Source organism: Trifolium pratense, linkage group LG7, assembly GCF_020283565.1.
Source record: "Trifolium pratense cultivar HEN17-A07 linkage group LG7, ARS_RC_1.1, whole genome shotgun sequence".
Lineage (NCBI taxonomy): Eukaryota > Viridiplantae > Streptophyta > Magnoliopsida > Fabales > Fabaceae > Trifolium > Trifolium pratense.
This window is the reverse complement of record NC_060065.1, coordinates 29,878,318-29,890,883: the sequence shown is the minus strand read 5'-3', so window position 1 is coordinate 29,890,883 and position 12,566 is coordinate 29,878,318. Positions and strand designations below refer to the sequence as shown.

Here is a 12,566-nt window from a genome sequence, read left to right as displayed (position 1 = left end):
TGTTTCCATGTTTTCTTTTCTTTCTGGAAAAATATAGTTGGCTACTTAAGTAGTTAGTTGAGTTCGCTACTTAAATAACAAACCTTATAAAATCTAATATTTTTGTCCCTCTCACCCTTCCTTCACGCCCTATGAAAATATTTTTATAAGATTTGCTGGTTAAAGTGCGAACTTAGTTCGTTACTTAAGTAGCAAATTTTGTTTTTCTAGATTTTGCACCCTTCAACCCAAACCAGCGAGGGATAAAATTGGCAACTAAGGGGCACGTGAGGAGCTCAAGGAGTGCGAAAAGAAGAACTCACCAAGTTATCAATTTTGGGCCTCAAATGTAAGCCAGAGTCTAGAGTAGTCGATGTTTTCTCTTTAGGCCCACATGATTCTTTTTTCTCTGGATTTTACTTTTTTGCTCTTCAATAAAAACTTCGATTTCTATGAACCGAATTTTTTTTGCTTTAAAAAAAATCGGTTTTTATTAACCGAAATATTTTTTTTTTTTTTTTGGGTACATTATTAACCGAAATTTTTATCAAAGACAAAATTGAATTTTTTGGGTTATAAAAGATAGTTGGGGCCAAAACATCAAAGTAGTCACCACTGACCCCTCTCTCTCTCTCTCTGAGATTCTGGCGCTCACCATCTTCACTATTCTACACAATACACATTCACTGAACTTGCCAACTGCCAAGCCATATCTATGGCTTCTTCAGAGGAAAACAGTTTGGGGCAAAGGGTATCAGAAAAGGTAATTTCTTTATACAATTCTCTTCCAAAGAAAGGCAAACCTCAAGGCCGTGAAGTAACTGTTTTGGCTGCTTTTCTTCTCTCTTCTCCTTCCAATGGTACTCTCTTCTTACTTTTTCTCTTTTTTATTCAATACCCATTTACCAATTTTCAATTTTTAATCAAAAAATTAATTTTTTTTTTTATTTGGGGTTTTAGAATTGAAGGTTGTTGCACTTGGAACTGGAACAAAATGTATTGGACGTTCTCTTTTGCGTCCTTATGGTGATATTGTTCATGATTCTCATGCTGAAGTTATTGCCAGAAGAGCTTTGATCAGGTTTCTTACATTTCTTTTTCATTTTTCTCTGTTGTTCTGTTTAATATTTTGATGTTTTTTCTTACTCTGTTGAATATTGATAGTATCATAGTATAGACTTGTTTGTGTATCGTATTCTTATATACCTATGAATCATTTACATAGACATTGATACCAAATTCAATATAGACACTAACATGTCGGCGCCAATAATAAATTAAGAAAATGGAATAATTGAATGCATTCACATGTGTCTGTGTCCGACACTAATATGTGTCGGACATGCCTTTAAATTGAAAAATCGGAGCTACATACATACTTTTATATTGCAGATTTTCAATAGCTCTTTAACAAATTAGGTAGTGTACTATTCATTGTTTTCAACAAGGTTTTCAATCGCGGTTGCTTAGTAATTCTTCATGTGTTAAATGTGACTGATGCAGCTTCAATTGTGGTCTATGAAGCACAAACATGGACACTGACACTTTGACACGGATAATAATTTGAGAAAGTTACATAATTCAATGTAATCATGTGTCGGTGTCGGATCGGACATGCGTCGGTGTTTGACACCGGGACATGCCTAATTCGAGGAGTGTCCTTGCGTCATAGATCAAGGTTGTGAAGAGGTCAAAATACTTGATGTCGCAGCCGATGCCAGACTTGCAAACCTTTTTTTATTTTTTCTCTAAAATTGTGGTTGCCGATTTCCATAACATCTTGTAATGTGAGAAGATATTATTTCATTTGTTTCTATTTACACCAGGTTCTTCTATACACAGATTCAATATCTTTCTGAAACTAGTAGCAATTCTGGACCTAGCAATGGATGCAAACGGTTCAAAGTTGATGATGACAACTTAGCATTTGAGTTGGACCAAGGATGTCTTGACAAACGGAAATATACCTTGAGAAGTGGTTGGAAATTACATATGTACATATCACAGTTACCATGTAATCTAATTCATCATTTTCCCCCTCTTTTCTTTCTCTAGTCAATTGGTCATCAAAATCCTTCTTTTGTTTGTTACTATTTGAGTTAGGTTCAAGGGTAATCTTATTTTTGTGTTGCATTTTGTAGGTGGAGATGCTTCATTGAGCTCACTTGTCACTCCTTCGGAAAGTGCGCCTTTAGGAGAAAATGGTTCGCGTTCATCATTAAGTAAGCTACATTTTATGTATAACATGATTAAGTCCAAGAGAAAGCTTATATAGATGATATTAAGAAAATATTTAACATTTAATTAGTTAATTGTACTTTTGGTTCTTTTTAGACTATGGCTATGTTTGGTAAAAAATAGCGGATAGCTGATAAGCTAGCTTATAGCGGATGAGCTTATAGCGAATAAGCTAGCTGATTGAATTTGTAGTGTTTGGTAAAATTAGCGGTTGAACTAATATTTAATTAATATTTATTTTTTTTCAAGTAAGACCGTAGGGGTAAAATTGGAAAAAAATATGATAAGCTATAAGCTACTTGAAATAGCGTTTGAAAAATAAGCAATAAGCTCGTTTTTAAAAACTGTTACCAAACAGAGCTTTTAGCGTATAAGCTATAAGCTATAAGCTAGCTTATTGGCCTTCCCAAACAGAGCCTATGTGCAATTTTTGTCCCTCAAATTTTTTATCATCAAATAGACATCTATTTTTAAAATTTAGTTAATCTGGTACTATCATCAAATTTCTTCCACCTAGGCTTTTTAAACAAATATTTAGTTTTTTATAATCGATTTATGGTATAAACAGTAATTTGTCAATTGATAGAATTTGAAGGATTTTTGTGTAATAGTGTTTGAAGCGGAGTAGATTTGAAAGTTTTGATTTAGAGTGAAATATTTCTATCTGAGTTAAGTTCAAGGGTAATTTCCTTTTTGTGTTGCATTTTGTAGGTGGAGATGCTTCATTGAGCTCGCTTGTCACTCCTTCGGAAAGTGAGCCTTTAGGAGAAAATGGTTCACATTCATCATTAAGTAAGCTAAATTTTATGTATAACATGATTAAGTCCAAGAGAAAGCTTAGATAGTTGATATTAAGAAAATATTTAACATTTGATTGTACTTTTGGTTCCTTTTGGACTACGTGCTATTTTTGTCCCTCAAATTTTTGATCCAATAAAAAATACATCTATTTTCAAAATTTATCAAATTTCTTCCACCTAGGCTAGAACCCTTCATTTCTCATTTTTAAACAAATTTTTAGGGTTTTATAATCGATTTATGGTATATACACTATACAGTAATTTGTCAATTGATAGAATTTGAAGGATTTGAAATCTTTTGATTTAGAGTGAAATGTTTTGCTTTGATTGGCGAGTTTTGAGCTGTAGAAGGGGAGAAACTATTTAATCAATTTAAAGTAGAAAATGGGAATGTGAGAGTTGTAAGTAAGAATAAAAGTGAGACTTAAATACAACAATTACAAGATTGAAACATCAAATTTGCTAAAAAAGTTACTGGAAGATCAAGATTACACATTATCTATAATAGAGGGACCAAACGTACAATTAAACCAAAATATTTAAATTCCTAAGAGCTTTCTTAATAGCAAATATTTTCGCTGTATCTCTTTCCCTATTATTATTCTTCTTCAACAAATGCTCTTTGATGATAAATCTATGCAATATGATACCATAGTGGCCTTTTCCAATGTTATATTCAATGTATATTTTTAATTTGAAGATTAACTGTTGTTTTTAGTGGTCTGAAGAGAAATACGTTTGCCTTTCATTCCAGTTAATAGTTCAAAACAAATAGGGATGGTCCAGAGGAAGCCAGGTCGGGGTGATACAACCCTTTCAGTTAGTTGTTCTGACAAGATAGCTCGTTGGAACGTTGTCGGTGTTCAAGGTTAGATATGCTTAAGCCGAGGTTGTTTGTATGTCGGTAGTTGTTTCAAAATCATATACAAAGTTATTTTGCAAACGTTCCTGCTATAAACTAACAGTTTTATTACTGGACATACATGAAACACTTTCGACACTGAGGATCATACTGGTGTTTGTGTGAATGTAGGATTTCGTATTGACTATATTTTCTTATATCATTGAGAAATTGATTATTACAAATCTTACTTGTTCTTAAATGTTTATAGTTTAAATGTAAGCATAGATGTGAAGTTTGAGGTAGTCAGTCATATTTGAAAACATGAATTCGAGCTTTATGTTGATCTAATATTGGACTATATGTGGATTCAAATGTGAAGTAAAATAAGTGTGAATGATTACATTTTTCGGTTAAATATAATAACTCGGTTCATGTTATACCAGGAGCTTTGCTTTCGTACTTTCTCCAACCTGTATATCTTTCATCAATTACTGTTGGTCTGCCGCATATCAGTCCTGAAAATTTTAATTTGGAGGATAACTTGAAAAGTGCATTGTATGATCGTATTCGACACTTGGAGAACGAGCTAACATCTCCATTTCTAGTGAACCAGGTCTGTGGAATATTAAGTTTATCTGTGACTGAGATAAAGAATGAATCGTAGGACGCTGATTTTTGTGTGGTTTTCATTTCATATATAGCCATTATTTTTCGCTGCCCTGGCACCACCAAAGGATTTTCAGCAATCTGAGAGTTCTGCCAACACTTTGACATGCGGGTACTTGCATAAAAAAGTTCATATTACTGTATGGTTTTTTGTCGGATTTAGCTGAACGGTTAGATTTGCAGGTATTCTATATGTTGGAATGAATGTGGCTTACATGAAGTCACCCTTGGAACAACCGGAAGAAAGCAAGGAACATCTGCAAAAGGGGCACTTTACCCATCAACGGAGTCATCTTTATGCAAGTAAGCGGTCAATTTGTATTTAGACCTAGACCTGGTGGATAAATAGCTTAATCAAGCACTTATAGCTTAAACGTTTATTATATTAGTGCTGTTGTATAAGCTATTTTTATAACAAAAAATAAAACAAAGTTGAACTGTTCTCATATAAGTTTGAAAGCTGTTTTCATAAGCTATTACGAAGAGCTTGTGGAATTAAGCTGAAATAGCTTATAGATATGTCATAAACTGTTTCCACAAGCTCTCTGAAATAGCATCACAAGTGCTTATACCGGTAGAAAAGCTCAAATAAGCCTCTATTGAAACAGGCTCCTAGTAGATATTTTTCTTGTCAAACACTCACTTGCTGTAATTGCTTTTCAGAAAGAGACTGTTGGAGGTTTTCTTGTCATTGAGAAAAGAGTGCTTGGCAAGGTCCTTGGACAACGAAGTTACTTACCGAGAACTTAAGGTATTTCATGCGATAATAGTTTAATTTATGTCGTCCCTATATACAGAGGGAATGAATGTTTTTGGTCTTCACCTTTTTGCATGATGAATCCTTTGCAGGATGGAGCTGAAGAATATCATTTAGCTTCTAAACTTTTTAAAGGGAAGCCACCTTTTAGCAACTGGTTCGTGAAACCATTGGACTGCGAGAAATTCCCCATTTCAAAATAATAATACATTTAAGCTTTGTTTGAGAGTGTGGTTTGTGAGGGAAGGGAGTAGGGGGAGGGTTTATCAGACTGATAATCTCTCCTCTTGTTTGTCAGTTTTTAAAAAAGAGGAAAAAGAGTTCGGAGATTTTTTTTTAAACCCTCCAAAACGCTCTTGGGCTTTTGCTTTTCCGGTTTCCCCAAATTTGAGAATATATCATCTCTTTTAAACAAGGCGAGGGATTCTCGTCTCTTACTGTCCCCTTTCCTCTCCTCTTAACTCCCAAACATAGCCTAACTTACCTATCTAAAGTGGAGAGCTTATAGTTGGTAATGCCAATTGAGTTGCATGCAAGAATCCAACTTTTGTAATATGAGAATGTAGCTCATTTAGTGTCGGTTCTACTCAAGATAATTAAAACTGGGTTGGACCGTCCGGTTCAACTGGCCTGTTCAAGAACTGGGTTGAACCGTCTGGTGCAAATAAACTAGTAGTAATCCACTTTTATGACATTCCTTATACGCAATTCGGGACTCAATCTTTTTTATGTAAAAGCGCCAGCCTATGTGGAACTTGGTCTTGTAGACTTGTAGTCATGCCTCATTCTTAAAACATTTCTTCAATTTCTCAACATCTTTGTTCGTAGCTTCGACACATGGTAGTTGAATAAAGTTGCGCAACGCAACATATCCTTGTTCGTTTTGTGTGTGATTTGTGTTACGGCACCGGCACATACCATATGCTTTATTTTTATCTGTGGGAATCTGTTTGAGTCTTATCCTTAGAAAAATACACAGGGACGCAAGAAAAATAAGATGGATTTGTAACCAAACACACTTTTAATGTTTGCTAAGGCTTTGATTTTGAATTTACCATGGTTGAAATGAACATCAAGGGGACTTTATGTGGGATCCTATAGAAGACAATATTGTTCCAGACTGTTGTAATTGCTATGCAATAGTGGGAGTATCAGGTTTTGAACACCGGTCTCTGCATTTTACATGTAATGTTCTTACTAATCGAGTTATGTTCACGGGGACATATTTAACTACTTATTATGAAGTAAGCATTTATAATTTAACAATTTGCTATCAATTTGGTCCCTAATTGTATCTTATACTTTTGACATGTCATTTTTTATTTTGGAGCTTTTAGAAAAAAATATTTGTCTCACTTTAAATAAATCAAAATAATATTATTTAAAAAAGGTAACATAAATTTTTGCAAGTTACAAAATGAGATTTTAATATGAAAAGTTATACAAAAAATCAACAATAAAACTCAGTTTCTAGAAAAGTTAAAAACAAACCTTATATTGTTTTATGACAGTTAAAAACAATATATTAAATATTGTTTAACGTAATTATGAGAGTATAAAAAGTTGATGATCATTCACCTATGCAAATATTCTTTCAAGACATTAATTAAACTCTCATCATCTAAATGGCCATGACAACATTTAATGGCTTTTATGTTGTTTTGACCATTATGATTAGTTTTAATTTGTTTTTCAAAACATCTTTGTGTTCTGAAATTCCTCAACCACCTTCTGAAGGTCCATCAACTGATATTAATCTTCCTCAAGCACCATCTGAAGGTCCATCAATTGATATTAATCCTGCTCCAAGGCCATTATCTTCATATGAAAAATATTTAAGTAATTGTGCAAGCAAATTAAACCCTGCAGAATGTGGTAAAGAGATATTCAAGAGTATATTTGTTGGAAATTCATTTGTTAGTTATTATTGTTGTCTAAGTCTTGTGATTGATGTTGGAGAATCTTGCCATTTTGACATGACAAGATATGCCGTCCAACTGCCGAAGTTCGCTAAAAACAAAAAGGAAATTTTAAATAGGAGCGAGAAAGTTTGGATTGATTGTCTTTATTGGGATACTAAAATAAATTCATAGATAAAAAAAAAATGCTATACTTGAAAATGAAAAAGCTAATATAAAATAATCATTTCATTTAATGGCTTTTATACTGATTTTATTTTCTGTTTTTGTTTTCTTAATAAAAGTTTATATGAATTGAATCTCAGAGACTCACCATAGGTAGAAAAAGTCTCGAGGCTTGACAAATATTTTATAAGTTAAGTATAATTTTTGGGTGATATGAATTAACTCGGTAACTAACCAAACCAATCTTTGTTGCCTATTTTAAACCAATTTATAAATGAGCTAACAACATGTCAACATTATAATTATATTAGTTTCGAGAATAATGAGCTAAGTACTACGCTTTTCAACACATTTATGTGTGAAGTGATAAATACCATAAAAATGTACATACATACATACATACATAACTGTAAAATTTTGAACTCGAATTTAAATGAAATTGTCTAATTTGTCAATATCAATATTATCAGTTGAACTACGTCTAGTATACTCAATACAATCTTTCATGGATTTCACTAAATTTATATGAAATCCACATAATATCCTAATTTTAATTAATAAAAGAGAGTTTGTTGCTAACAAACACTCCTTCAATTTCAATAGGTTTGATCTAATGGTGAAAAATTTGGGTAGTACGTTATAGGTCTTAGGATTGATCAATCCCAGCTCATTGTAAAATAAAAAATTGCAACTTTGTTGACTTTGAATTAAGGAGTTAATTAACCAAATTTATCGGGCAATAAACAATTGCGTGTTCAAAATGCAATCGACCTAACTTTTTTGGGTAGGCACAATGAAACAAGGCTTGTGAGAAAGAAGACTATCAAGCCTTGAGGTTATTGACCTAAGAATAATTAATTGTGTGCTACTTTTCTTTGTAAAATAACGGTGTGCTATTTTTCATTGCTCATAACTAATCAAATAATTAATTGTGTGCTACTTTTCTTTGTACCACATATATAAGTGAACCATCTAATTTATAAGTGATTTACCATAAATTAATGTTTAAAACTATTAAAAAAATTTGTAACCCAAAAAAAAAAAAACTATTAAAAATTTCTTGACAAAAAAAAAACTATTAAAAATTTTAATAAACGTCGACAATGTTTTTTAGAAGTAAAATTTTATGACTTTTTTACCAAAATAAATAAAAATTTATGACTCTCATTATTTTTACAATTAAAAACAATGACATGATTGATGTTAGTTCCAAACAAGTTACATATTAATGATTGATGTTAGTTCAAAACAAATTACATATTCATTTTTGGTTTTTAATAAAACTGATATCAATTAATTCATTATTTTTATCGTAAAAATGAGTATGATCAACGTATGATCATTAACTTATGCTTTGGAACAACGACATATATCGTCATTAGAATTTAAATTTTTTTAACGGCAAATACATATAATTTTGTTATATGTATTGAATAAAAATAGACCATCCTATATTTCCTACATATCATTCATTTAAATATAAACAATAAATCAAGCACATAAAGCTCCAATTAATTTTGGTATACACTCAAAGTCATCTAGTTCAGCAAAATAAATCATGTCAAAAGCTGGAATTGCAAGCAAAATAGGGAAAGATTTCTTAGAGGAGCTTCAACCACAAATCAAGTTTTTATTTTACTTCTCTTTTGGCTTATTTTTTTTATATATTTTTCACTATAAAGATCCTTGATCACTAAACTAGCTAGTTCAAAGTTAACATAAACATACTTAAATGTTATCATGCAAAAAAAAAAACCTAAAAGAAGCAAGCACGTGGATATATCTGACTATATATTTAGCTAGACTACTAGGTGAATCTTAACCTAATAATAATTTGACATATAATTATAATAAAGTTTGCTTAATAATTTTGGCATATATATGAAGTAATTGACTAGCCAGTAGTATATAAATAAATACTGAAAATTTTCAGTCTACATTTTGGTACCTTTCCGTCCACGTAACATAATAGTGCCTAATTAATTGAGAACAAAGGAAACAAAGTCCACGTATATAACCGAACAATTCATTTTAAATATTTCAATTTTTTACATGAACCAATCACATTTTTTTAATACAATAATGCAAGAATTATAAATGGCTGTACCATTTGTCAAAAAAAAAAAAAAAGGCTGTACCAAGACATACACATTTCTGACATTTTATAAATCTAAGGCAAAACATGAAAAAATAATTGATTTCATTTAATATAATATATTTTAATAGAAAAATAGTAATAACACAAAAATATAAATTGATGGCTAATATTATTACACCTTCCAAAATAGAAGAGAAAAAAAATTTAAATAATAAACCACAAAAGTACAAAAACTAACACCTGAAAATTGATAGCTTTGCCGAATAGAAGTAAACTATTTGCATAACAAAAATGGAAAATGGAGAATGTTTTTACAGGATGAGATTGTAAAACTTCTACCGATTAATTTGTTGTTCGTAACTGAAATTAGTATTATTTTTTATAATATAATAGATATATAAAAAAACTTGGACCCCTAGATATATACTCAGGACCGACCTTAGGATCGAAATCTCAATCGCTACATTTTAACCGAACTATGCTCATAAGTACTTGTAAGAGTATTATTGTATATGAGATTGGACTCAAATCAACCAAGTATATACCCATGCATTTTGAGCTTTCAAGTCTTGTTTGTTTGTACTTTGTATGCTTGCAAACGTTTAAAAACTGTAGCACAAATTGAGGAGTAAATAAAGGTCACAAACGTGGAATAGTCTTTATATTTTATACGTGTAATTAACATTATATATTTTAATATATATATTTTAGTTAGTCACCTCTATATGCTAGACTCACCCAAACAAACTTAGACTTAAACCAAACAAACTTAGACTTAAAACTAAGATTAATAGAATTCAAAGACCATGTTCATTTTACATCCATAGTTCCACTCTCCCTTTCAACACCATCTTATATACTTTTTGAGATTCTCATGTGTGCACAATTTCCTCATCACACAAGATTTTGAGAAGCTTGATTCAATTCAAACATGAACAAGGATAATGAAACATATCTCAAACTTTTCGGCGGCGGCGGTTCTAATCATCAAAAGAGGTGTATGTTCTCCAAGAAGGCTAAGGTTACAGCAATTACCACCACCACTGTGGTTGCCTTGTTTTGCTTTGTAGCCACTTTTTGTGATTTTGCAGCCTGGAATACTGTGAGTTATTTATGCATATAATCATATATAGCTTTCTTTATATTATTGAAAGAAAATTTGAATCAGCGACGGAATTAGAGACCAATTTGATATTTTCATCTTCAATTTTTTCGTCGCTAAAAATTAAGAACGGTTTCATTTTTTCTATTGATAATTTTTGTTTGTAATTCAACTTTTTCTCATAGATATAATATGCAAATATATTTTTTATAAATTTTTCTCCTCATCAATTGTGCTATATATTGATGCATCATCAATACCATGGTAGAAAATTCAAGTAGCTGAGCTCAAATTGTTCATGAGCATTAGTTATAATATGCTGAAACTATTTTTAATAGTTATATATATTTTATTTGTCTCTCTGGTGACTTATATATCACTATGGTATCTTTTTCCAAGAGATACCATGATAGAAATTTTGTCTTTTTAATTGATTTGAGCTAAAGAGTTAAAGAAATGCAAGGAGAAAGAAAAACATATATACTTTGACTGTTTCAAAATAAAAAAGTAGGAAACTCAAATAAATTCATAAAAGGATAGAATATAATCAATTGAAATATATATATATATATATATATATATATATATATATATATATATATATATATATATATATATATATATATATATATATATATATATATATATATATGTTAAGCATGCGGTATTGGAAAAGAAAATTTTAGACTTGATTTGTGCACCCATATGTTGTGTATGAGCCTATTGTTTTTTTAACAAAATTAACAAAATAACAAAATAAAACTAGTGTTTGGAGCCTAATTGTATCCCACACATAAGTTTTTATTGACATGTCATCAATCACATAATCTAAGAATATTTTTTTATTAATTGTTGATTTAACATTAGAATTACATTAGTCCGCTTGATCATACTAGAACTCTTCCCAACAAGTTGAAAGTATTAACATTCATACATCAGATGTGCGATATCCTGACATGAGTTTATAAGTAGAAATAATTTTTATCTTATAAACTGGTTTTCTAGAATTAAGTTAGGCTAGTTTCTAATTTTAAGAATTTTGTCACATACAAATATAATTTTAACAAGAAACTAATATTAAATTTTTTGTTTATTAAAGTACATAATTGCAGGGAGTTATCAAAACAAATACAAAGAACAAGAATTTCCACTTAGATGCATAAAAGGAGAAAACAATGAGACACAAACATGTCCAAGAGACTACCCTACAAAACATAACCCAACAAATCAAAATAGCAATATTTGTCCTTCATACTTTAGATGGATCCATGAAGATCTAAAACCATGGAAAGAAAAAGGGGTTACAAGAGAAATGTTAGAAGGAGCAAAAAGAACAGCAAATTTTAAGGTTGTGATTGTTGATGGAAAATTGTATGTGGAAAAGTATAGAAAGTCAATTCAAACAAGAGATGTTTTTACATTGTGGGGTATATTGCAATTATTGAGGTTGTATCCTGGAAAATTGCCTGATTTGGAACTTATGTTTGATTGTGAAGATAGGCCTGTTATTCATTTGGATAATTTTCAAGGCCCAAATGCTTCTCCACCTCCTTTGTTTAGATATTGTTCTGATCAATGGAGCTTAGATATTGTGTTTCCTGATTGGTCCTTTTGGGGATGGTAAGTACTAACTTCATTTACATCATGTTTTTGATAGATTTGGATTGTATGCACTAATGCATCCTTCAACGATTCATATTTAAAACATTCATACAATTCAATCAAATTTTCTTTCAATCTGAAACGTTAGATTAAGATGGAACGACCAGATTTATCCTAATTGTATGAGTGCACTTTTTATCTTTCTATTTTGGTCAATCCACAATTTCAGCCACCCCCACCCCCGTGCGCACATACACACACACATTTTTTATTTCTAGATTTTAAATTATGCAATTTTAGTTCCTCTAACAAGTGAATAATTCTTACGTGAAAATAATTATTTAGACACATTTGAGCGCATAAATAAATTTTCATTATTTTCTCTTTAATTTCTCT

The 12,566-nt window shown here is 30.9% G+C and overlaps 2 protein-coding genes across 4 annotated transcripts; both read left to right on the top strand.

Annotated features, from left to right (window-relative positions):
* Window positions 1-542: 542 nt before the first annotated feature.
* Window positions 543-6,561, top strand: LOC123900072 (tRNA-specific adenosine deaminase TAD1-like). Of its 3 annotated transcripts, XM_045951369.1 has the most exons (11): window positions 543-839; window positions 940-1,060; window positions 1,806-1,993; window positions 2,121-2,201; window positions 2,929-3,009; window positions 3,772-3,885; window positions 4,305-4,474; window positions 4,563-4,639; window positions 4,711-4,830; window positions 5,191-5,278; window positions 5,377-6,561. In XM_045951369.1, the coding sequence occupies exons 1-11, from the start codon at window positions 695-697 to the stop codon at window positions 5,485-5,487; spliced, it is 1,296 nt and encodes a 431-aa protein (XP_045807325.1). In that variant the 5' UTR covers window positions 543-694; the 3' UTR covers window positions 5,488-6,561. The 3 variants fall into 3 exon arrangements, with proteins under 3 accessions (XP_045807325.1, XP_045807327.1, XP_045807326.1); XM_045951371.1 differs by lacking the exon at window positions 2,121-2,201; XM_045951370.1 differs by lacking the exon at window positions 2,929-3,009.
* Window positions 6,562-10,218: 3,657 nt separating this feature from the next.
* On the top strand, window positions 10,219-12,192 carry LOC123894429 (O-glucosyltransferase rumi-like). The gene is made up of 2 exons (XM_045944435.1): window positions 10,219-10,568; window positions 11,668-12,192. The coding sequence occupies exons 1-2, from the start codon at window positions 10,398-10,400 to the stop codon at window positions 12,190-12,192; spliced, it is 696 nt and encodes a 231-aa protein (XP_045800391.1). The 5' UTR covers window positions 10,219-10,397.
* The last annotated feature ends 374 nt before the right edge of the window (window positions 12,193-12,566 follow it).